The sequence below is a fragment of the Blennius ocellaris genome, assembly GCF_963422515.1.
Source record: "Blennius ocellaris genome assembly, chromosome: 3".
Lineage (NCBI taxonomy): Eukaryota > Metazoa > Chordata > Actinopteri > Blenniiformes > Blenniidae > Blennius > Blennius ocellaris.
The window spans coordinates 14083221-14109958 of NC_137652.1; the positions used below are offsets into that span (position 1 = coordinate 14083221).

The 26738-nt window shown below is 43.7% G+C and overlaps 1 protein-coding gene across 5 annotated transcripts in view; it reads right to left on the minus strand.

The window, feature by feature from the left end:
- rbfox2 (RNA binding fox-1 homolog 2) overlaps positions 1-19703 on the minus strand; it is a 37544-nt gene extending 17841 nt beyond the window's left edge. For 3 of the 5 annotated variants that reach the window (XM_080494262.1, XM_080494263.1, XM_080494261.1), the window contains exons 1-2: positions 18629-19702; positions 11319-11369 (exon numbers count right to left, since the gene is read on the minus strand). In XM_080494262.1, the coding sequence (XP_080350388.1) occupies positions 11319-11369; positions 18629-18880 (303 nt within the window). In that variant the 5' untranslated portion in view covers positions 18881-19702. Of the gene's footprint in view, positions 1-7693; positions 7874-11318; positions 11370-18628 lie in introns of those variants that run through there. The other 2 variants (XR_013936581.1, XM_080494264.1) reach the window with 2 other exon arrangements.
- Between the last annotated feature and the right edge of the window lie 7035 nt (positions 19704-26738).

A 26738-nucleotide genomic window follows, 5' to 3' on the forward strand; every position in this document is an offset into this window, starting at 1 on the left:
GTCTGCCCTATGCAAATCAAAAATCTATTAATCCATCATGTTTAAAAAAAAAAAAAAAAAAATCACAAAATGAAGTCAACCTTTATTTGCACTTCTATAAAGACCGCAAAATCTTTGCAAAGTTGTCAGTGGAAGTTTTAACTGAAATGTTTTTGACAAACAAACTAAATCCTTGCAACTTGCCCCATAGACATGACTAGTCTTTTTTTGTTTTGTTGTTTTTTTTTTACTGTAGAATTAAATGAAAAAGCTTATTTTTGTGAATCGTTTCTCCAATTTTCATTTTAGATTTGTTTACTTCTGTATCTGGATGTATTTCTTCAGTGTTTTCTGCCCTTGTTAGACGAAGGAAGACTACCAGGCGTTTTACGAGAAATACTTTGAACTCAACCTTTAATAACTGCAGAGGCGGTCTGCCTTTTGTGATTTCAACCGCACAACCAGAAATCCCGTTATCTCATCCCCACTCTCTGACAGATAACAGGCAGTAAATACTGTACATGTTTATCATTAATCTCAACACTGTACACCTTGTACTGAACCGCTGCCGCTACATTTTTCACTGCGCACATTCCTTTCCCTTCCACAAAATCCCTGAGCAGGCCCTGATTTCAGGTGAAGAGTCTTCACCTCGCCCAGAACAGACGCCATGTTCTCCATCTTCATTGCCTGGCATGCACGCAATACCGCCGCCAGATTACTGACCACAGTGTCCAAGTATAACTTCATTCACATTTTCAGATAGCAGCTGTGTCCGCTCGTCTAAACTCTGCAGCTGTATGAACCTCTTCCAATCCATTCCACAAGCATCCAAATTAAGATTTTGCTAAGTGATAACATCGCTCACATCTTGAATCCCTGCCTTAGTTTTGTGCAGCAGCTCAACCACCGTGTACCTTGGCAATGCATGCTGATTATTTGCACCAAATTCCTATTGGTTTACGACCGTTAGAATGGATTTGATCCCATTACAAATGTATACGGACATATAAGCAAGCAATACTTTAGCCATTCTTGAGCTTAATGTGCTAAGAAACACTGACTTGAGCTTCTCCTTTTATTTTCTGTTAAAATGTATGATAATTCTATGCTCTAATTAATGAACAAAAGCTTTCAAATGGACCAGAAAATTGTGTGAGGAATTCACTCTTCGTTGTACAAAATACCCCTTCTGTTACATCACCGATGGTAATAATGTGAGCATGAGCTGCAATCCTCTGATGAGACATCCTGAATTCATTACATTTGCTCCATTCAGAGACAGAGAGGGGAGAGCAGAAATGGGGGAATTAGCCAGTTTATATCAGACTTTTAACTGCAAGAGTGAGGAAAAAAAACAGACAATATGCTGAATGACACACTGGATGACCTCACCTTGCATCACCCTTGTTTAAATGCATTTGTGGAGGTGAAAATGATAGGTGGGTGGAGCAAGCCGTTCTGGGTCGCCAGGTAGGAGCTAGCATGGATGAGAAAAAGAGACACTAAACCTGCTCCTGTGTCCTGCAAGAAAAGGAAAGTTGATCGCACTGCATGGGTGAAGTGGTGAAATGGGAAAAGCAAGAAGAGAAAGACAGATTGCCAACGTTTTGTAACGATGAGACTATCTTTTCAGAAGACGAATAAAATGGAAATATGAGAAAGATTTCATTTTAGTGTCAAAGGCAATACTCTGTGGATTCTGCTCCATACTGAAATCCTCCCACCGACTTTCAGATTCAAACCAGTGACAGGTTTTCTTCCAAAAGAAAGAAAAGAAAATACACTTGTCTCCACAGATGACTTGCCCTGCTCGCCAGGACATTCACAGCCACCATAGATTCTCTTCAGAGGAGAACATAATGGGATCAAGACTTATGTTTACATCCGCAATCTCGCTGCTAAATGCCGATAAAATAGAATTACAGCACATTTAGGTGTCATAGAGCCATCAAGCCAAAGTGCAGCTCAGCCTATGCTCTCCTGTGTTTTATGATGATTAATAAATGTTATCATAGAAACAAGTGCAACTAAAATGTTCAACTTGAGGAACATACATGCTGCAAATATACAGCAACTGCACTGCTGTATCTGGTCAGCATTAAAATTACCCAACTTAATATGGTAAAGTCAGTATTATGATTGCTTTAGTTGCACCTTGTTTTTAAGGCAAAGCACATTTATTTATAGAGCACCATTCAAACACAAGGGAATCCACAGTGCTTTACAGAGAAATAAAAGAAGGTTTTAAGGTTCATACACCAATTTTGTTGAAATGTTGGTCATCCTGTATGCACCTTACCCTTGGCTAGGCTTTTGCACCAGAGAAATACTACGAATTTGGATTTGATCTTATTCAGGGAAATTCACAATTAACCTTGGGTTTTCTGTCCTATGACACGAGTTCACTTCTTAAACAGACGAAATCACCACAGAAACTTGTGCTGAACAGCTAATCCATTGCGACATAGGTTACATTCGTGATAAGACCTGAATGCGCCACCTCCTGACCAATCAGATCTCTTGGAAAATTACCTGCCCAGTCCTAGAAGACCCTGTTGATGTTGGTGCGTGGCAGTGATAGGAGCGTATGGAAAGAGTTTTTAGAGATAGATGCAATCATTTTGACATCATGTATAAAAGGTACAGATTTACATCGGCTCGATTAGAGACACTAAACAATATTAAATATTCATATCCATACAACAGCGACAGTGTGAAGAAATGAAGCCTCATCACTGCGCGCCTTGAAGTATGTTTGTGTACTCGTTCTGCCCAAAATGTCTGCCGTAATAAAGCGAAAGTGAGTGATCAGAGTGCAATCCATTTATGAATTATATTAATCAATATCAATGTAGTATAATCTCACAAAGGTATGGATGAACACAGTTGGCAGTTTTCTGCCAGTATTCCTTCCTGGCTCTTGATGTGGTAACAATGTTGCTTTTGGCCTGGATGTCTTTGAATTCTTCATATTTTTGAAGAATAATTGCCCCTCCATGGTAAATTAGGCTGCTCTGCAGGATTTCTCTGGGTTTGCGATTGGTCCAATGCTGGAAACATAACTCCTTTTATATGCAAATGTACTGATCAAGATTGGAAAACCCTGGGTTCAATTATAAAGTTGATAACCAGCTCCGTGGTACTGCTTATCAGAAGTGCGAATGCCTGGGTAAGTCAACCCTGGTAACAGAGATATCCCGGGTATGTTAATTCTGCTTCATAGTAATGGCTCCAGGTGTCTTTCCTGGCATGCAACTGGGATTTAACCCAGGCCCCCCCGACAATCAAGGTCAAGACTTAACCAGATGTGCCATAAGTTTATTAATAGCCTGACCCGAAAACAACAACAAACAGCATGAGGAATTGAGTTGAGGGAACCGTCTGTGAGAGGGAACAAAGTCGTTGACTAAAAGAAATGCCTACCTTTGTTTCAATTTGTTGGGAAAACTACCCTCCTACTGTGCAGTAAAATGTTCACCACGGCTCCAGTGTTGTCATCGTCGAGTCCCAACATCGATGACTCATGACACATCTCACTTGACTACAGATGAGTCAGTCTTGGACTTGACAAATTGTGATGCAACTCAGACAGAATGGTAGTGACTGGGATTTTAATGCAGCGCTCTTGAGGTTTGATATCTTGAGGTTTCAATATTCGTTGCAAACTTGACATGTCACCTCCGCAGTGTGAACCTCCGGTCAGATCCCGACTCTTGTCAGTCATCCCAGTCACTTTATTGTTGCTGCTTGTGCAAACAAACAGGCTACAGCCTAGTGGGAGAATGGACAACCCCGGCTGTTGCTGCTCCTTCTGCCAGACCAAAATAGAAGCGGGAACACAAGCCAAAAACAACCTAGTGTTTGTATTTGACGATTGGCCTTTTCAGAGGAGATCCATTTTAGCTCGCATCCGAGCAGTCGTCTTTCTACCTGATACACCGTGTCAACATCCTGGTATCTATAAAAACAGTGCGTTCCTGCCTGCCAGCCCCCCCTCCCCAACAGACCGTAGGTCCTTTTTCTGACTGCGAGTGGCCTTTTGTGATTCGCATCGGGCTAAAAGCATCCACTGAATAAATGCACACAGATAGGAGGATAAGAGGAGGAACAAACAGACAAAGACGATGGCATTCTTGAGCCATCTGAAGGGACGTTGCGCCCCGTGGACAAGCAAACTGCATGTTGTGCATTTGTGTCAACACTGGGGCCAACTGTACGTTTGTTTGTGTACATGTCTTGTGCATGTCTGCATGAGCATTTGCGAATACACTCCCTTAGTGTGAGGATGTTAAGGGTTGTGTAAGTGTGTGCGTTGGCCAGGCAAAGCCAGTGACTCAGAGCGGTAGCTGTAGCTGACTTACTTTCGGGTCAGTTAGCAGCAGCAAGTGTGTCTGAGGAGGCATGTTATAAAATGTGTGCGTCTGCAGCAGTCGCACTCCGCTACAGCAGGAGAGGAAGGAGGAAGAGGAGCAAGGAGGAGAGGAAACATGGTTAAGAGCTAACTAGGGCATCACTGGGTCATTTCACATGAATAATGACATCTCAGGATCTTACTTTCTCTGGCCTCCAGCCATTAGTCTATAGCCTAATTCAACAAACTTGACTGTGGAAAATGTGATTCATGCTGTTAGCAGCAGCTCACATTTTGGCTCGGTGATCGTATTAAATGGGGAAGTTCAGCGCTCAGTTCAGATCTTGGCTTCCGAGTCCGTGCTGCTGTAAGCCAAGCTGCAAACAGCTGGAGAAACGTTTACGACGTGTCTGCGGCATACCAATGAGCCAGGAGACACCCTCTTGTTAAATTATTCCATCCCACGTCAACCCCTCCTCCACCTCCTCCATCACTCGTCCTCCTCCTCTTGCTCGTCCTCTCTGCTCCTCTTGCTGCTCTTCTCCCTTTCCTCCCACTCTCTCTGCTGTGTGCTTCACTTTTTTTACGCTTCATAAAATCCAGACGGGACCCTTGCATACGCCCCGCCCCCACACCTGTCAATCAAGCCCATTTGCCTCATAGCAACAGGATATCAGTGGTGTCCAGGCTCCTCCCTCCACACGCTTCTCCATCTCCTAATAGGGTAACATATCTGCTTGTCAAGCAAACCCATCCCCCATCCTTCTCCTTGTAGGGTCTCCCCCTCCTCGCACGCCATGACTGGGAGACTCCCCTTCCTCATACATGTGCACATGAACACGCATGCACGCACAATCTCCGACTTCCTCCTGTCATCTCCTCACCAGCTGCATCACTGGTCCGTTTGGCACCATTGCAGCCCTTTATGAAAAACAAACACCTCAGAACAAAAAGATGATGACATCATTTGTCTACATTATTCCTCATTAGAGTCCACAAAGCAGCCCAAACAAACACCTGTCCAGGTGAACACACAAACTTGCAAACAGATATGTATTTACTCAACATAGACACGCCACTTTCAACAGAATAGGTATGACCATGGAACGAGTTTGTCCTGTTTGATGCTAACAGAGGGTTTGGTGACAATAAGACACTCACCTGGCTGACCAGTGTGGTTTGAAAACGTACGCAAGCCAGCTGTAGGAGGTGTTGTCACTGTCAACCGCACAATCCATAGAGTCAGTGAGGGCAACCCCCATCTATTTCAAAAGCAATGTTTTTCTTGTTTTTTTTTTTCAAAGTCACACAGATGCTTCCCAGCATGTGCTTCTGGAGCAATTAGAAAGGCAAATAGCTGCCAAGGTGGCATAACCGTTACGGCAGCTCATGATTTGACCAATTACATAAGGTTTTTTTTTTTGGTGGAAGTATAGTCCAAAAGGTGTTAAGCTCACGTAGCTCTCATATCAACATGTCTCTCGAACCATCTAACAATCTGCACAAAATGAGTGAGTCATGCAAGTTGCCATGGCAACACAGCTCATTGGGATCATTTAACGACCATCATTGTTAACCTTGCACAGAATCAATAACAAGATTTGGGAGGTGGAGGCGGCCGGGGTGAGGGGTGGAGGTGGTGGCAGCGGCAGGAGGTGGAATCTGCACGACCCCGTTCAACGTTTACGCAAGCGTGGCAGGAGTTACATAGCTTTAGCAGCAGGTAGGCGTCTCTCCCTCGCCTCAGGGCACACACTTAGGTGGGGCTTGAGAAAATATTTGACTCTTTTGCACCCGATGTGCTGCTATGGCTCTCTTGCAGAGCAGGCAAAAATGATTAAGACACGCAGCACAGCTAAAGAGCTACTAAATTATCCCCCGTCATAACGCAACACTTCACACACACATAAATGCAAAGTCAGCTTTACTGTCTGAAATTGCATCACTGAGCAAACTGTCTCTATCCAGTTGACCTACAATATTGTCACGTTTCTGTGTTGCTCTCCACCTGGTTCACCCTTTTTCGCATAGTACGAGTGTGCTAACCCACTGGCTTCCATTGGTAAGTGGCCAAGGGTGTCCCGTCACCTTAAAAATCAATTTCCTTTTCTCATGCTCCCATTCTCTCTCTTTTCCAACCCATCCCCCCCTCTCTTCCAGGGGCTCTTAAAGGAAAACATTGAGATAACAGCTGCCAGGGCCCCAGGGAGAGCAAGAGGAGGGAGAAAAGAGGTCAAACAGTAAAGAGAGCAGGAATCCAAGGTACAGCTGAAAGACACACACACACACACACACACACACACACACACACACACACACACACACACACACACACACACACACACACACACACACACACACACACACACACACACACACACACACACACACACACACACACAGACACACACACACAGACACACACACACACACACCCTGACTCACACCAATTGAAATGTAATGATATGAACATGACACTTCATACACCAACTTTGCAGCCCACTGTGTGCTTGAGCTTCTGTGTGTTTGTGAAATGTGTGACACAGAAATTACAGTGAGGAGGTGTTGTTAGTGGAATAAAAGAGATGCAGAAGGGAGAAGGGAGGAAGAGAAAGACAGAGCGACTAATAAAAAAAAAAAAGGACAGAGACAACTGTTCAGTGGACACCTGTCTTTTTCGCTCACAGGCTTGAGCGATGAACGGAGACAGCTGCAGGGACAATAAAGAGGTTTTTTTCTTTCTTTTTTTCTTACTTACCTCTCCCCCACTATTGCCTCTCGCTTTCTTTTCATTCGCTTCAGAAATGTCTAAAGAGTTGAGGCAGAAGCAGCGCTCCAAACTGCTGCACAGACTAACACGCTGTACTGTATGTTCGCATAGATTCTTCTGAGCATACATAATACATGGCAGAGCGCAGTTTCTGGCAGTGGCAGCTCTTGATGTTCAGGCTGCATGCACTTCTAGCTCTAGGCAGGAGAACAGATGCCACAACATCGGCGTACAATAATACAGCGCCATTCGTGCATCGCACCATAGCAAATCATAATTGTAGCGATACAATCTGTACCCTGCATCTCGCTGTCATCTACGCCTACTACATGAGTTGCAGTGTTTATATCCCTCACAGCCACTGGCTGACGAGTCCTAACAAGAGTCTGAAATGTCCTGACTGGACCACTCGAGTAAACGGGTCAAGTAGAGTCCTCATCTGTTATTAGTTGATTAACATTTAATGCTCGATGACAGTGCCGCTCGCTGCGATGCCGTCTCATGTACAGTGGAGCCCGAGAGTCGGCGAAGATGAGCAACGGACCCGTACAGAGCGGAGGATATGAAAAGATAGCCAGATAAACACTCACCGACAGCACGTTAGGATAGTACAGTCCCATCATCGTATTCTGTGCAACAACGCCGATTGTCGTCGCTCCTCTCTCTCTCTCTCTCTCCGCTCCTCTTCTCACGCTGCCTCGCTTTCTCTCCCTCTCCGAGCCTGTGTCACCTCACCAGCTCAGTCTCTCTTGTCTGTCTCACAGATTCAAAATCTCCCTCTCTCTGCCCCCGCTCACTCTGTCTGCCCTGCCAATCCCCTCCCCACCACCTCCTCCTCCACCACCTCCTCCTCCTCCTCCTCCTCCTCCTCCTCCTCCTCTGCTGGCCCCTGTCCCTGTCACTCTCCCTCGGTTGCTTACTCGCTTTCTTTTCTTTCCCCACTCTCTTTCTCGCTCTGTCTCCCACTCACTCTTTTCTTTCCCTCTCCCACTCGCTCCTTGCTTTCCCTCTTCCCCCAGCCTTCTGTTTTGCTGCTGTGCCCTTGCCTGCTCATCTCTTCTGTCTCTTCTCCAGTCCTCCTCCTCTCTCACCCAGATAGCCTAACGCCTCCCTCCTCCTACTCCTCCGCCTGTCACACCTGCAAACTTTCCCCTCCCCTCTGCCTCCCTCTCATGTCGCAGTCTCTCTCGCTCTCTCTCTCTCTCCCTCCCTCCCTCTCTCTCTCCCTCTATTCTCTTCTCCATGTAGGTGAGTTAACTGGGGCTGCTGGCACCACTGGGAGAAGAAGGGAAGAAGAGCAAGACTTTCCCTTTTCTTCTCCTCCCCCTTTCAGACATGCACCTTGTTACACAAAGGGACTGATGATTTTACATGGCAGCTGAATGCCAGAATGCCACTTATTTTTTTATCATTCAAAGTCACGACTGCAATCATGCCGGGTCAAACCTAGTCGAATTTTCAAAGCACTGCAAGCATTGCTGGAGTCTGAATATCGTCGCATTAGCGTTAGGATCATTAGAGCTGCACTAATCAATAGTTTCATAATAACAAAGATTGAAAAGACACCCCCGGAGGCACCAAACGCGCCCTAAGCTGGAACTCTATCAGAACAGTAAAACAAATGACCATCATTTCACATTAATTTCATCAAGCAGATCGTCAACAAAGTCAGATGGTACGGTAACACCGCACTCGTGCAGAGTCTGCTTTCAAACTAATAAACTGACTAAAATTGGAAATTTATTGCGTTGTAAATCACTGTCTTGTTCCAATTTCTCAGTAAAAGTTGATTGTGGGGTCACGATTCAAGAGGTCAAGATTGGTTGGATGGAAATGCCAAAATGGACCATATCCTTTATAATCCTTACATTTGGGGTTTTGTTACACATTTTTAACACATTTCATTCCTTCTGCATGTATCAATGCAACAAAAACAAAATAAAATGTATATGCATTGACAAATACAAGTAGAACATTTCTGCCTATGTTTTTCTGCATGGCACAGCTCCGCTTGATAAGCATTTGGTACAAGGTACATTTATGGATTTCATTCCAGCTCTGAATTAAGCAATGTGGCATAAAACCTTTGTGACACAATCGGCCACCACAGGGAGACGTGTCCTCTTCGCCGGCCGCAATGTCATTTTGCTAGTTGCCATGTCGTAAAGTAGTCCAGATACTTAAATTGTAAATTGGCTCTTTTACCCAATTCTAATGATATAACGATACAAGGATTAACCTGACAGCTTGTTGTCTTGTCACAGCTGCTTTTGGTGATTTTGGAAGTTGTTTAGATGAAAAACCCCAAAAAGATGAATCAAGCAGAGATGATCCGTATCAAAAACCCTTTTCACAGCTTCAAAGAGCAAATACCCAGCCAAAACGTTTAGGCAAAGAGTCTTACAATAAGCTTTAACAACAAAAACGTCTCAAACTAAAATCCATCTCCATTGCGGCACCGGGAAGAACAGAAAACACCTGTCATCCCGACTACTGCCTCCCTCTAAGCAGGCAACAAATACGGCACGACTCTTGTGGTTCTACGTCTCCGTTCTGTCACGCTGGAATAAAGCAATTTCACCTGATGATTTACCTGTTTATAAAAAGCCTCCCAAAAAACTCTTGTGAAATTACATCCACAGCCAGATAAAGCCAGCTAAATTTCACATTCCATCTGCAGAGGGCTCGTCTCTCGCTTCACACGGGGCTTCTGCTACTCTCCAGGCTCTTCCTTCCTGGAGCCTTTGATCACATCATTCTCACTCTGCTGTTGACAGTTTAGCACCTCAGTGTTGAGGAAGCCTCCGCTGCCCTGCATTGTTTTCTTCCTCTCAAGTCTTATTTTCTCCTGGTCAGAGGCCAGTTCATACTTCCAAAGCCCTCAAAGCAGTCCTTGAATGACTTATCTACATCGCAAGCAAGTTTGCTCGCACAAGCCAAAAACTTCTGCAGTTCTGCTCATTTGGAAGGAAACCATTCGAAGTCTCATCTCGCAGTGAAATCGAAACTGTCTAATTGACTTCCAGGCTTCCGCAATATCCACTAGACGGTGAAAGAAAAAAAAAAAAAAAAAAAGCTTAGCTCTCACGCTGAAGCAAATTAAAGCCTCGAAAGAGAAGAAGTGAGACAGATAAAGTGCAGATACGCGGCCAGAGGTTGTTAGGCGTCACAGGGAGCGAGGGATGAAGAGATTACGGGCAGAGCATGAGAGGATGAGTGGACGAATGGAGGCTGATCTCAGGATTAACCACATAAACTGAACAGCCTAATAACACAGTGAGCAGGCTAATACAAAGCCCAGCAAACAGACTGTGTGTGTGCACGCACGCACGCACGCACGCACGCACGCACGCACACACACACACACACACACACACACACACACACACACACACACACACACACACACACACACACACACACACACACACACACACACACACACACACACACACACACACACACACACACACACACACACACACCTCTAATTGCTTAACCAAAATCTGTAGCATCAGCCACAAAACCGCACCTTCACCTTCTCATACTGGTACAATGGAAACAGTTATTCCCATAATTTAATTCAAACAGCTAAACTTCAAATATATTTCAATAACCTAACTTCAGTCTTTTTTCTTTATTTCCTTTATGAGTTCAAGCTTAAGGTCATGAACTAAACTGAAATATTCTTGAGCAATTTCATTTTTGTGTGTGTAGAAATACCCGACAATTTTTATTAGATGTACCTCTTCATATAAACCATGCTGGCTTTTTACAATTTGGGCTTGTTAAGGTTGACTGGAGTTTACAGGCTTCACCAAGAGAGAAAAACAAGACCACACATACACAAAGTGGAGGATTCCTTTTAATTGTGTGTTTGCTTGTGGACAGAAAAAAAACTAGATCATCATCGTGTTTAAAGGTGATGAAAGAAAAAAGAAAGTTATATTTACAAGCTGAGAGATGATTAATAATGCTTCTGATTATTGAGAATAAAAAGGCAAGTGGGCGGAGGGTAAGAATGGAAGAGTGAAGGTTGCGGAGGCATGTCTTCTTCTACACGACTGATAAATTATAATCTACACCCCCACCTTGTGGTTTAGAGAGCTTCACTGAGCAACAATAATGCTCCATGAATGCCGTATCCAGATGAAAAAGAAGGATGGATTGAGGACACATTACACAATATGGATTTTTGCATGCGTTTGCACTCACCTGGCTATGAGACGGGTATCCATGATAACCGAGGGTCAAAGGATCATTGTTCTGAAAGAAAAGAGTACTTTTGTTCACAGTTTGTAAAGGGGAAAAAAAAAATACAGGCTATTTGGTATTGTATTTATTACACAGAAACACATGATTTCAAGCCGATTGTTTTTCCGCTTTATTCCCTTTCAGTCGTGTCTCTATATTTGACTTTCGAGTGGTGTCGGGTTTGTGATTCCTAATCAAATTAACTCCATCGGCGACACACTCCTGCTATCTCCCAGCTCCCTCTCTCCTACAGTTTTCCACCCAGCAGATCTTTTGTCTGCTTGTAAAGACGTGATAACGGGGGCGAGTGAGATCATGCGAGGAAGAGATGAAAGACAGGGTAGAAAGAACGAGTGTCACCACGGCTCTTAAATCATAAATAGGTCAGGAGTGTCAGCGAGCATGAAGCCCATTGGTGTGAAATGCGATCATGAGCCCTGATGCAATCTCCGACACATTCCTCTCAATGTTCTGGCTGTGCAGAGCAGAAACGGATACATCAAACATCTGGTGAGTAATTACACTAAAACAAGATGCATGCAGGGGGGGGGGGACATTTTGTACGGAGCCAAATACCAAACACAAATCACATTCCTCCGCCCTAAAATACTTTGTAACTCACTTTATTCATACTCATAACACTGTGTTCCAGCTTTTATGCTAATGTATGCCATTAAAAAGAAGCTTTTCGCAGCAATTACAACAGTTTTTTTTTTTCTGGGAAGGGGGAGGGGCTTTTCCCATCTCTGACTTCATATCACTAGACTAGAAAACAATTCAGCTCCTCCCTCATCTCTCCGTCCTTCCCATCTCTGCTCTTCCTTTCATCTGGAACCAATGTCCCTCATCTGCTCCGTCCCCGGGGGGAATACTTTGCTCTGTGCGCTTCACAGCTCGAGTTCACCTGATTAATACTGTAGCCATCCAACTCCGGGCCCAACGGGGCCTTTTCACTAAAAACTAAGCACAACGTTTTCAAATGTGAGCGTCCCGGCCGAGGAGGAGGGAGCAGGAAGTGTCTCCGGGATTGAAAAACGCAGTTTGTGAGTCTACCTCAGAGCCAAAAATGTACTTAGAGAACTAGCTTTGGGAGGTAGACGCTCTAAATAATGAATCACCTCTTAGAGGCTTGAATAACATGAATAAAGTATAAACCGTATTTTACAGCGAGGACAAACTCTAAATGCAACACGCTGGAGGTATGGAGGGGAAAAATAAAACCCGAAATGAGAGGCAACAAGAGGTGCGGTGCACTGCGTCAAAGTGTGTGTGTGTGTGGGGGGGGGGGGGGGGGGGGGGGGGTTGAAATACAAACATCTGGAGAGAGAGAGAGAGAGAGAGAGAGAGAGAGAGAGAGAGAGAGAGAGAGAGAGACCGCGCAAATGGATAGCAATAAAATACATTTTAAAAAAAGAGATGGAGGGAGCAAAAACAATGACTCATACATGAGCGGAGTCATGTGCTTAATTTCCTTAAGGAACTGGGCGGGAAGAGAAGGGGGCGGGCGGGGGGCAGCGTGGAGGCAGCTTGAGATGAGAGTGTCTTGGTCTCACTTTCAGCACCACAGTCACTTGCAAAAGATCCTGTACTAAATGCAGTCACACTTAATCAAAGTCCTCCCTTATCTGTTTTTTGGGGGGATTTTTTTCCTTCTTCTTTTCACTTTTTATCTAATACAAGCAAATCTGATTCCTGACTCGGGGCCGTCATAGTAATGATTCTGTGGGTGGGGCGGGTAAAACAACAGAGGCAAACTGCAGGGAAAGACCCTGGTGAGCGACTAGGAGAAAGTAACAAAATGACCTGGAGTCAACAGATGGCAGAGGGGGAAGGAGGGGGGGGGGGGGGGCTCAGGAGGAGAAGAACAGTGGCAGAGCTATAATAACTGAATATGAGAAGACACAGAGGATAAGGCTCCAAGCGTCTACTTCGCATCATCGATTTACATAGCAACAGAAATAAATTGTACACATGAACTTAGCCCGCAACTCCTCTCCAAAAACTACAGGTGGTGTGTGCGTGTGTGTGAGATGTCCAATTTAGTTGTAAGACTTGTGTCTATTCCTATCGTACCTTGGGACTCCTACTCTTCTGAGGAGAGGGAAAATAGGAACTATATTTCAGTGCTGAGAGAATCATCCTACCAAACTGCAAAGCAGGGCACTCCACACACTCAAGAGGATGTGAATCCATTTCTACCACAGAGCACTTAGGTGCTAAGCCTACGAGCCGTCAGTCGGGGGAACTGAAGTTTATTTCCCCCCTCCGTATAGCACGCGTGCGCACACGCACGCGCGCACAGTGAATTTTAGAAGCGGGCTTGACAAGTCCTGCATAAAGATAATCATATAGCAGCACCAGCTGCCAAATCACATCCTACATAATGAAACTGATGTCAGCTGCACTCGCGTGCATCTCAAATTAAAACTCAGATTTTTTTTTTTTTTTTTTTTATCACCCGCAATTTATTCCAGATCTGATAAGCGAGAATTAGTGTTTGCTTGTAATTATTTACCACACAGCATAATTGGCCATGATAATGTTTCAACATTATTGCTTCATTTCAGCATCGCTCCAGTGAAACTACAAACAAAGAGTGGACTGCTGGGAACAATGAGGAAACCGTGACTCTGATGGTGTTACTATTCAACATTTTGGCAGGAATTTGTTGGACATGATTCTGAAAGGAAGTAAAAAATATATACATATAATAATAACAATATATAAAAGGTCTGCTAGGAAAACTACATAACTTGGTTCAATTCCTAGATTATCTCAGGTACATTTCTTTTGGGCATATTCACTATTTTGATTGTAAATTAATCTGTACATTACTTATTTGGCCACAGTTCTGTCTTAAATCAACCATTCGGATAGGTATAAATAGTGTCTTAATAGTATTTGCTTGGAAAATTAATTAAAACATCGATTAACATGAAACTACTTGAAAATAAACCTCCAGCAATAATTGCCCTTTGCAATTATTTCAATAATTATTATTTCCAGCATATTATCCAACACCTACAGACTGTACCCTGTAACCCTAACCCTAATCATAAAAAAGAGAAATTAAAAATGTAATTGCCCAATTCAGCACAGTTGTAGAAGTTGCAGCTGTATCACAATGACAAGAATGTTAACTGTGGATTTCTCTCTGTGAAAAGCCCCTAAAAACGACCGTGTTGAATTGAATTGATTTGAATTGAACATTTAAGAACACCAGTCAGTATCTGGTGTGACCGCCATTTGCATCGCGCAGTGCAACACATCTCCTTCGCATAGAATGGATCAGGTTGTTGACTGTCGCCTGTGGAATGTTGGTCCACTTATCTTTACATTGGATTTTGTGTTTGTCGAGCTTAGAAAAAAAGTCTGATTATTTTTCTGCTTTCACTGTTGCCATTTTAGTTATTTCCTCTATTTAAATGTTTTTTTTAAAGACTTTTTGCCTTCATAAGAAATTTCTGTGTCCCTAAATTAAATAAATAACTAAATTGTAATTCTCCTTAATGTAAAACAGTCTATTCATATATTGTAAAAAATTAAGTCCTTTACTTACTAGAAACAGACCACCTAAAGAGCGGCTGATATATGAGGAAAACTACAGTTTAAGCACTTGAAACCTTCCCTAGAGCAAGGTCCTAAAATGCGCTGGAGTCTCTCAAAGACGAATCAGTCAACGGACTTCTGGCAATTTATCACAGGAAAGCAGGGGCCTGAAAACTAAACAAATATTCTCAATCGGCCGAGAGAGTACATTTTTCTTTCTGACGTTTTTCATACCATTCCAGTAGCGGGGAAGAGATGAAAGCACAGAGGGGTGATCCACCTACATTAATGTCCTAGTCAAGTCATTTGTCCTCAGCGCTGTCACCCCAGGCAGGGCCTTATTAGGTTAGAAAGAGTCCCGGCTCCTACGCCGAGCGACAACAAAACACAGGCTGCTCAGCAGCAGGCCAGATGGATATCAAAGCCGACAACCTCATCTCAACATTTCCCAAAATTTGACGCAGGCTGAAAAATTGCAGGGTGTTATTGTGGATCCCTCCTCCCACACCTGCCCTGAACACTCCAGGACTTTCCCGCTGCTGCACCGGAATGCCGAAAACACTGATTGGGTGTTATTCAGTAAGCACAATACTGGATGTTTCATAAACGTATGCAATATTGTGCAGGGGCGGGAGAACCAAATTAAAAATACTCATATGATCGCTACTTTTTAATCACACACTGCTTCAGAGGGCCACATGGCGCTATAATGGTTAGCACTCTCAATCGGACAGAACAGACTCACTTCCAGTCCTGTCGGGGTCTTTCTGTGTAATGTTTTCATGTGGGTTTTTCCACCAGGTACTCCGGTTTCCTCCCACAGTCCAAAAACATGAATTTGAGGATAATTAGTGACTAAATTGCCCGTAGGTGTGAGTGTGCGTCACTGCATTGTGTGGTCTCCAGTCTTGTGATGGACTGGTGATTAGTGGAGGGTGTAGCCTGCCTTCGCCCCAAAGTCAGTTTAGATCGGCTGCAGAGCCCTGACAAAACGATTTAGATAAAATAATATAGAATATGGCAGGAAGTCACTGATGTTTACCATCATGGAATTTTTGATACATTTAATTGTTCAGAAATGAGCTGAATCAAATGATTACTTGATGATGCAATTGTATCAATAAGCTAAAGTAATTCTTTGATTTATTTTAAGGACAGTGCTTTTTCTAACAATTGAGTACATTTTAGCCAATATTTGAATCCGCATTTCTGTTCAACTTTATTTTAGCGGGTGAATGTTTTGAGATTCATTTAGAGAAAAGACAATGTAAAGTAGTTGTGGATGTTTACGGTTCTCTATCCACCTCTGCTATGGGATGAACCCAGTATCTGTACAGATCAGGGGCTAATTTCTGTGAGCAGCAGTGAACATTTGAACTCATACTGCTGGATGCGTCAAGCTTTTTTTCCCCTCCGTGAGTTCTATTTGCTCGCATTAGCTGAGCATTCACTCATCCAGTGCACACCGCAGTGATTTATAAATGCTCTGCTGCTCTGTGAAAACTTTGCAGATTTGCCTCGACAGAACCCTGCCACCCCCTCTGCACAGTGATGACATCACACCCTATTGGGAAAAACAAGCAGTGTCAATAATCATATTGGAAGGATCTCCTCATTAAGCTGCAGTGCTGCAAAATGGACTTCTCAACCAAAACCACGCCCCATTGTGTTGGCTCCTCAAACAGGTCAAAGTTCAACACTTGTCATGATGTCAACAATCAGGACTTTCTTTTTCTTTGTTTTTTTTGTTTTTTTATTAAATCAAGGGTGGAAGAGATTTGGGAAGGGAGACCATCAGACTTCATGGGAGCCAGGATACTGTTCACCGTCAGATTTTCCATCCTCCGCCAACCTCTGAAGATTAGCTTTGCAGACGCACTCGGTTGCAGTTTCATACATGTTTCTTGGAAAGTCAAGAGCTCGGGCTCTCAGAAGTCAGAAAGCTGAACGTCACTCAACCCAATTTGTTTCCAGAATATTAATGGTGTCACCGGGTTAGAGGAATAAAAATTCGTCACAGCGGTTCAAACACACACTCATACTGGGATGGGAGAGAAATATTCGGAGGTGAGGCACAGACCAGATTAGAGGGAGAAGGTCTGTTGAGAGCATTTTGAAAGGTCATCCTCTAATTGACATCCCTCATTGCTCTTCTGGGTATAAAACATAAATTCAGGACTGTGGCAGCAACCCTTTTTTTTTTTTTTTTTTTTTTTTAATATGTGCACATGTGGATTTTCAATTACCTAAACTACTTTAGTTTACAAAACATAGTCAGCAATTAGTTTATTTGGAAATTCAAATGTCTTGAGTGGACTGTTTTGTTTTTTTTAAAAAGCAAATGTTTTTTGTTTAGTTTAATTTGTGGTTCCTAAACAAACGGTCTAATCAGAGGAGTGTACCAGAAACTATTTCTTCTTGATATCAAGCATACAAATGGGTACATGAGCGTCCTGTAAATCCTTTGCCTTAAATAAGGATCTCAGAGATCAGTGTGGTTATAATGCCCCCTCTAGTATGAGATGTGATCCCATTAGCTGGAAACAAAGCCTCTTTACTGCCAGTGATAGGGAAAATCTGTTCTGCACGAACTGAGAGAACAGGAGGGGGAGGTGGAGGGGGTGGGGGGGGCCACCTCTCCCACTCTCATTTCCGGACTGTCCAGCCAGTTCACGTTCAATACATTTTAGAAGCTGAAGCTATTGATCTGTGCTTCTCTCCCCACCACACAAACACACACTCTTCCACTTGCATCTGTTTGTAAGTGCATTACATTTCCTAGCCTGTCTGTCAGCACTCAACGGACAGCATGACGACGTAAAGCCAGCCATTTAGTTTTCCAAACAGGAGCAAACAGGCCACTTCACCTCCATTACTGGTGCTTTCAGTGACTGAGAAATAGCTTTCCGTCTTCCATTGGGGCACTTCACCCTACATAATCCACCCTAATGATATCCTGAGCATCCTCCCGCACTCCTGTGGTTCTTTATTAGCAACAATACTTGACCATTTTTGGATCATTGGTGGTAAAAACAGCAAATTCATTTGCCAACACTGAAAGAAATAGGTTAATAGAGTGCACAGGTTATTTTAGACAAAGCAGTGGTTATGTTGATAAAAGCAGGGGTCTGTGGATCAAGGTAATTACATCTATGAGGTTTGTATGGTACTGATTGTCCCCCAATGAAACCTGGAGATCACCACCACCACCACCAAATAAAGAGGATCAACCACTGAGCAAATGTATTCAAAATTATGCAACATGGAAATGCCCCCTCAAGTTTGAAAGGTCAGGTTTGTTTACATCCTCGGGATTGAGGATTTTCACCCACCACAAGATGTTTTTAGGAGACTTTGTTTTCACTGGGCTGCTCCATTGTGGCAGACAACAACGAACTGGATTACTGCAATCCAAGATAAAAGTAGCTATTTCCAGTGGCAGGATTGGAGGAAACTGTTTGCTGAGCGCCATGCATTACTTTGTTACGAATTCAGTTCCCTCCACAACTGAATTACAGGCGTGCACATCTGAATTGTGGTGGTATTTCCTGCACAGCTGGTAAAGGACTGGACAAAGTAGATGCTGGGCCTGCTGGTGCAGCGGCTATCCACACAGCCAAGTGAGCAGATTACAAATATAACCACAGAAACTTAGGAAATTAAAGATCAAGAGACGTGCATGTTTTACTCTATTTGGACAAAAGACTACCCCCCCTCCTCACCTGGCCAACCTCGCCGATCCCTCCGGAACCATCGATGCGGGGACGCTTGCACTCGGCGCTGGTCGAGTCGACCAGAGCCGCGGCCGTCTGCGCGTCGGGCTCCGGGTCTCCGCGCTTCATGCCCCGCACCGCCGCGGGAGCGCCGCCCGCGTTAGGATGCACCCCGGCCATGGAGTCCAGCTCTCGATCCCGGTCCATGAGACCACGGGACACCGGCAGCATGATGGATGCAACGTCGGTCGACATTAACATTTAAAAATCTGGTGTTGTTCCCTTTTCCTCAGCTGAAGTAATACTGTGCACCTCTGCGCGCAAAGAGCGGACGGAGGATTAAAATCTATCTCTTCCAAAGCCAAGGAGCCTTCCCTGTGTATTTTATTAATACTGGGCCTTTGTTTGATCCCCTTAAGAGTTGATGAATCTGGAAATGTTTCGACTCTCTTGTTTAAAAAATAAACCCGACAACAATCCACACAAAAAAGCTAAATTCCTGTTTTTAAACACTCACGCCGCGTTATTCTAAGCGTCCCTGACGATACGAGGCAGGTTTATCAGGCTAATTCCAGCTATGTAGCCCCTCTTGTCTGCTGACCGTGTATTTATTTACTGCGGGGCTGCCTCAGAGGCCTACGTTATTTCAGATCATAACAAACCAATTAAACAAACACCGATCAACACAATGGCTCCTGAGCTCAGCTTACCGCCCAGTTTCCATTTGCCCTCTTTTTTTCCCTTTTTTTTTTTTTTTAACCCTTCCACCAGAGCCGTGTTTCTTTAAGAGCACAACATGAACAGCCTACCGCAACCTCAAGACGAAAAGCCCCTCAACATGTCTTCCCTGTCGCCTTTTCCTCCCTGTTCGCCACAGAGCAGAGGTTCACTCAAAGTCAATCCTCCTCAGGAGCTCTCTCTTCCCATGTTAGTCCTCAAGTCTGCGCGTAACGACCAAAAACGCTAATCCCCCCCCTTAAAAAAAAAGAAGAAAAAAAAAAAAGCCAACCAAAGGACGGACGGACTCGGGCTGCGGTGTTTCCTTCGCCCCCCCCTCTTTTTTCCCTCTCTCTCTCTCTCTCTGGCTTATTTTCTTTGCTCGCTCCGTTTTCCCGGTGTGTTCATGTGGCGTGTGTGTTACAGAAAGGAAATTGTCCTCCCTCCTCCTCCTCCTCCTCCTCCTCTCTTGCTGTAGTCATTCCCCTCCTCCTATCTTCCGCTCTGCCTTTGAACGCGGAGCCAGGCAGCCATGCAGCCTGCAGATACACGCAGTGTGCCGCAGTGCTTCCATACATTTCACCGAGGGGAGGTGTGTGTGAATGCATTTGTGTGTGTGTGAGAGAGAGAGAGAGAGAGAGAGAGAGAGAGAGAGCGAGAGTAGAGGAGGAGGGGGTCTTGTGGCTCAGGGGGACGACCATGCTCTTACAGACCCCCCCACGCCTCCACCCGTTGCTCCTTTTGTGCGCGCTTTACATTATCTACTGGTGCGTAATTCTGCAAAATGAAAGCCCCATAATGTCGGGCTCCGCCGTCGAGCGGTGGTCACATTAGATTTCTGAATATTAATAGGGTGGGCTGCAGCGCTGGAAGATTTCATGCCTTACTCATTACACAACCAGTACACAGGCCAAGGTCTTCACACAGACACACACAAGCCCAGCTGTGAGTCATGCAGCATGGAAAAAGCTTATGTTCCTCTGACATTTGTATTGCTTGGATGACACCCAGTGGTCACAGGGTACCATGAGAGGCAAACACTTCATCCCAATGACAGTTTGGCATGGGCAAATTACAAAACAGATAAATGATCAGAAAACCCTCAATGCTGTCAGCTCACCCTCCTCCATGCACAAACGTCTCCCCCGTTATATCGCTGCTATATAATAAAGTGCCATTTCTAGCACCTTTAACAGGTTTTAATGGCATTTGCCACTGTTGTCGCAAACAAATAAGAAAAAACACTCATGCACAAAGCAGACTTATGCAAGGTTGGAAAACGAGGTTAAAACTCTGTCCCAGGTCAAGATCACCCATGCGTCAGTGCTCAAAATGTAGCATTGTGCATGTCATATTTCCTTTGTGTGAATGCAACTGTCAATTAAATATTTTAACTCTTTAGTATGCTGATGAATTAACTGATCAAAGTGTCCGGTTCAAAGAATTTGGTCTCATTTTAAAGAGTGTGGGCAAAGTGATTGTGTGTCGGTCTGGTGCAAAGACTTCAGGTTTATCTTTAATAGTCTGGGTTTAGTTTCTGAGTCTTGGTTCAGGATGGAAGACTCCCTCTATGTAGTTTAAAGAGGTACAACAAGTCTTGGTCCATTAGAAATCCCTGGTGTGATTTGATTAGTTCAGGGTTTCTAGACTTCAACTCAAAGACTGTAGTTTAGAATTTAAAAAAAAAAAAAAAAAAAAGGTACTTTAAGAGGCCCAGTTCCAGATTTCATCCATTTCTGCCTGCAAAGAGCCAGGTACATTTTGAGGGTTGGGTCCACAAACTCCAGATCAAGTTTAAAGTATCTTGGTCTGTTTAAATGAGTCCATCTGCGTCAAGAAGTTTTTTCCCCATTGTGTTCTTTAAGAAGGATGTAAAAGTATAAACTAACCTTTTCCTGGCAGAATAAAAGAAAATATAGCATCTTTCTTCATACAATTTGAAAATGTGTAAATGAGAAAAGGGACTTAATAGGTCCTACTTAAACCCATGTAGATTAATTTCCTGAAGCTTCATAGGCCACAAATTGTTTTTCCACTTTATTTTAATGAGGTTCTAGTTGAGCCTTGGAGGTTCTTAGGTCACTTTTGGCACAAAGCTAGCCAAGGCATTTCATTTTTAAGTTGCTACTTCCTGCAGCCTCACTCAAAGTGATCAGAAATTGGATAAGTGTGTGTTCACAGATCATGCACATTTCCCACAATGGCTTTTTTTTTGGTTTTTTATTTTTATTCAGTTTGCCCATTAATTTGGCATCACTGCTAGTTTAAGATTCACAGCTGTATCCATTCATTTTCTCCTTTCAAAGGTTTCTCCAGACTCAAGTTTGGGTGACGTTACTTTGCACAAGACTGATTCTCGGAGAATCAAAGTTCAAACCATCAAGTTCCCCCTCGAGTTTTCCTTGAGACGGCCGGCAGTTTTATGTAGTAAATCAAATTATTGAAGTTCAGAGGACTGAATTAATCTCAAACACGCTACATTTCAATCCACCACAGGGGTGCCAAGACCGACATGCGCAAGGGGGTCTTTAAAGAGTTTGAGTGAAGTTGAAGAACAGACTTTAGAAGACAAGTCATGCCATCCTGTAGTGGTCCAACATGTACAATAGTGCTACAATTGGTTAAAACCTTATCCCATGGCTACATTAACCTTCCAATTTCAGACCACAGTGGGACGTTACGGGTAACTACCAATTTTCACCCATAGAAAAAGGTTAAACAAGTCGGGTTCTGCATTTCTTGTCAAATCTAATCATAGACGCTGTGGTAATTTCTATAGCTTTACTTTTATGAGCGTAATGCAACTTGCAGTCCCGTCAGGGCTCCACTGTGGCTTTGTGCCCATGCAAACAAACAATGCCGCCTCCCACTTTTTGATGAGAGTGCTACTTCCTTCTGTTAAACGCAATAGCTGCAACATTGGGAACAAAAACATACCAACACCCTCAGTGTTATTTAGAAGCCTTTATTGGTGGTTAACTGAGTGATGTCTGAGGCCTAAAAATAGAAAAACATGTGGTAGCGTGAGAAAGGAGCCACGATCCAGAGCACTAAAACACAATTGTTCCATGATTTACCAGCTCATCTCGATTAACTTCATGCATCTTCCATGTTGGAGCTGAAGGGGGGTAAAAAAGGAAAAACAGGAAATAGATCAGCCTTAATAAATAATTCAACACTCCCCTCATTACTAAAACATTGCCCTGCTGTCGTATGAACTGCAGCTACTGACACTCGGGCCATTTCCACTGAAGAACTGGGAGGTAACAAAACTCATCCATGGGTGTTTATCTGTAATCCAACAGTTCAAGACGGTTCAGTGGTTAAATCGATGGCAAAAATTTAATTTCTCCTCACCGTCAGTGGCCGAAGCATCCCTCCACACACGGCCCGTCGCGGGGCGAGCAGATTTCAGTTGAACACATGAAGTAGATCTGAGAAAGGGGGAAGTAAAGCAGCAGGATTTCATGTAGTGTCCAGTCTCAAGAGTGTACGTTGTAGAGCAACAAACCGCTGCTGGCAGGAGAGTGAAAATGACCACTTTACATCTGCTTATAATGAATGCTGACTGAGGGAGGTCAGTTTAGAGCGATGAAACTTTGGATTTGCCCCAAGTTGCTTATAGCTAAATTCATCATGTACACTTCAAGATTTTTTTTTAAATGATCAAGACACAGAATCACATTGTCTTGTTAATTGCCCTGTGAAAACCTTATCCTTTCCATGCACGGGGAAGCTTATGGACTCACTTAACAGAACTTTTTCTTGAGACACAAAAAAAATTGAAAGAAGCCTGATTGATATGACGAAAGACTTGATCATTTATGTCAAACTAAAAAGCCATTCAACATTCGTTCAAGAGACGTCTCTCATTCCTACACAATATGGAGGCAAAGACTCCAGCAAATTGTCATGGTAACTGGATAGATAGATGGCGAGACTGCTTCCCTGGCCAAGGTCAACTCAACACCACAACCAGTGAGTCTCCATTCCGACAGTCAAAACCAGGTTGTCCATTCCATTTTAGGAAAATACATAATGTGCATTTTAAATTAGAATAGCCATTTCATTTACTTGGACCCATGTTTCCAATCCGAGGTTTGTTTAGTCGGTCACGCCATCTCTGGGTATTGCTGCACATTAACATAACCACCAAACCGTTAAATAATTCTTTGAATGTCATAAAATATCCATGTGCTGCTCCAATAAAACATTAAATTGATGGCCAATAACTGCACAAAATAAGAGGATTCAGATGTCAACAGTGGAGGTATGTTTCAGCGATTTGTTCATGCTCACCTCTTCATTTGGGTCCTTGAACTCGCCATCGGGAAGAAACTGGAAGGTGCTGATGGTGAAGCGTCGGATCTGACTCTGGGGATACGATGGCTGAAGATCAGACGGCACAGTCTGTGGTGTGGCTGGGTCCAAGGGGTTTGGACATCTTGGGAACAACAAAAATCAGAGAGCAAATTGTATGAATTCTAAAATACAGTGATTTTTGTTTTGATGGGAGCTAAAGATGTCAAATGAATGTGCAATCCTCCTTCCATTTTTGTTCCCTCTGCAGTAGCAGCCATGTCACCTCCATTTATTTACATTCTCCTGCTCAAACAGGAGGTGAGCATACCCGTTGTAAAGCAGCACCCACACAGCTTTCCCGGAGCGGGGGTAAGCCACACAGAAGTGCACCAGCAGCATCAAATTGGGATCCGGGGAGTTGAGGAGCCGCACTTCGAGATGGAGAGGTTTCCCCAGCAACATCTGCAGAGGCTGGTGATACTGTGGGTGGTAGCTGCTGTACTGGGCATCTGAAAGAGAGTTGTGGGTGGGATAAACCACATTTCACCTATTCAAGCTGATGTGGATGCATTACAAATAAAGTGGTTTAACAGCCAACTTAAGGCATTTCATGTTGAAATAAAGATAATTTACCTTTGGCAATCCGGAGTTGGACTCCAAACACCCCCTGGGTGTGAATTTGAGCACCGAGACTGGGAGATTTAACCACATAGCTCACAGTGAGACGTTCTCCTGGTTCAAACCTGCACTCCACCAGCAACCTGAGAATAGTGGAGAAATACCATCAAAACGGGAATTCCCACTTCAATTGTGGTCTATAGTTTAGATAAATGCATTTGTGGGGAAGGAACCTGGCCTACAAACTGTGCTCAAGTATTACTCAAATTTCTCGTGCAATATCTGCATCGACAACTAAAGGTTTACAGTGTTATGTGGCCAGGCTGTAGGTTTTAAAAGCCACGTCTGAGAAGACTACAAAACAGATGCTGCGGCTTATTCCATTTATCCAACAGCTGCATTTTGAATCCATTTCCTGTTCCTAAAGACAACAGCCAAGAGTTTGTTCATGTTGAGAACGCAAGTCCAGTAAAGGAATAAAACATGTGAATGAATGACTACATTAAGACAAGAGATGTTGAAGCAGATTCTCTGAGGTTTTAATTGAACTACATTACACTTTAGGTTTAACACTGGATACTAAAATTCCATTCAATGTCATCAAGTACCGAAGGAATTTGGTCATTTCAAAACAAGCAATACATGTTAAAATGGCAACAGATGACCGGAACAATCATTTGGATATGCATGTCAAGGCATGCTGCCTTCCACCTCTTTGCAAGATTAGAGTTTCAGCCGACCTCAGATGTTGCCTGCTTCTCCGCAAGTGTAACAAAGTGGTCTGACCTGACGGGAGAATCCCTTGTGATGGTGCCATAGTTGAGGGTGATGGTCTGAACCTTGTTGACGATCTCCAACATGTAGACTACCGTTTTCCCAACCACCTGTCACACAGTCGGAAATGAAATTGTAATTTTAGACAATAAATACCAGATGGCATTATAGCTGAGGTTGTTTGGAAAATGTTTAAGCAACCGTTTCACAAATTGGGGCACATGGTTTTCAGCATGATTATGGGACCATGTACAGTTGCACTAAAGTCAAAGAATCAAATATTTTATTGGAGCATAAGCATCTAAAAGCTTGACAGACGTGTCCAACTGATTGTAGATAAACCAATGAGGGCAAAACTATTTTTCATGTTTCACAAAAATGGGGGAAGGAATCTTAAATAATGAAGACTTCATTCCCTTCAGTACCCTTTCCCAAGAGGATGAATATCAAAGTCTTTCCTATCCTCAAAGAATCTCTCAAAAACAGATCTTTGAAAAAGGGCCGTCTCACAATGGGGGTTGACCTATATTCAGTTTTCTGGATGAGAAAGTTCTGTTGCACAAAGGAGTAAGATATTAGGACTTTGCCACACAGGAAATACTTGTGCAATGGATTTATTTTAGTCTATTGCATTAAATTCTTTGGACTTTAAAAGAATGCGCTTGTCAATATTCGGCACGTCTAAATATGGAATGCTGACTCCGCTTTATTTTTGTGACATTTTTACTCCGCGAGTCTCACCACTTTGCGTGTGCCGCAGCCATCCATCGGGATCTTAAACAGGGCGTATTCAGGAGTGACTTTCACAGGTTTACAGGTGGAGTTGCTGGCAGCAATGAGCAGATCGGGGGAAAGCGGGGGCTCCGTGAGGGAGGCGGGCACAGAGAAGACAAAGTGGCGGTCAATAGTGCACTCTAAAGGGGAAAACACACAAACACATTCACAAACAAATACACACGCGCAGTTATGTAAAGGTCAGGTGAACAAAAGGTCAGAAATCTCAGGAGGCAATTGATAATGAGACCCAAGGTATCTTATACCCTTTTCACTTTCTGAGTCACTGCCAGCCTGACTCATGCTGTGCCGCCCATGAATACGTCTCTTCACACATCCAACAACTGCAGCGCTTACATTTCCGTACCCAAAACAGCTCAACTGCACTTAGCTAAGTGGCATCAAAATGCCAGTGGGGACAAACTGCAGCTCACCATCCATGGGGTAGTAGCAGGCGGGGGGGTGCTTGTTGAAGCAGCAGCCCATGGAGATGCACTGTGGCTGGGATACAGAGCTGGATCCGCAGGGGAGACGCTGTTCGCGGGGAAGGTTGCACTCTGAGGGACAGCACGACAAATGTCAGCCACGCAGTTAAAATTACCCTGAATGGCCTGGAGAAAACACCCTTTGGCAAATTGAACAGCCTTTGAGAAGAGTAAACATAAAATCTGCCCACCTTGGCCAGATCCTGGGACGACAACTGGACAAGAAAACTTGGACTCTTTGAGCCCAACCGCTGTCGGGTAGATGATATTGATGATGTACATTTGGCCCTTTGGAGACAAAAGTGATCAAGTTATTAGGCACCTGAAATGTTTTGTCTTTTTTTTTTTTTTTTATATGTTCACATAGAAGTCTGGGTCAGTACTTGCCTGAACATTCATATGACACCGAGTGTGTAACTGGAGACTCAGACTGATTTTGCCATCGCTGG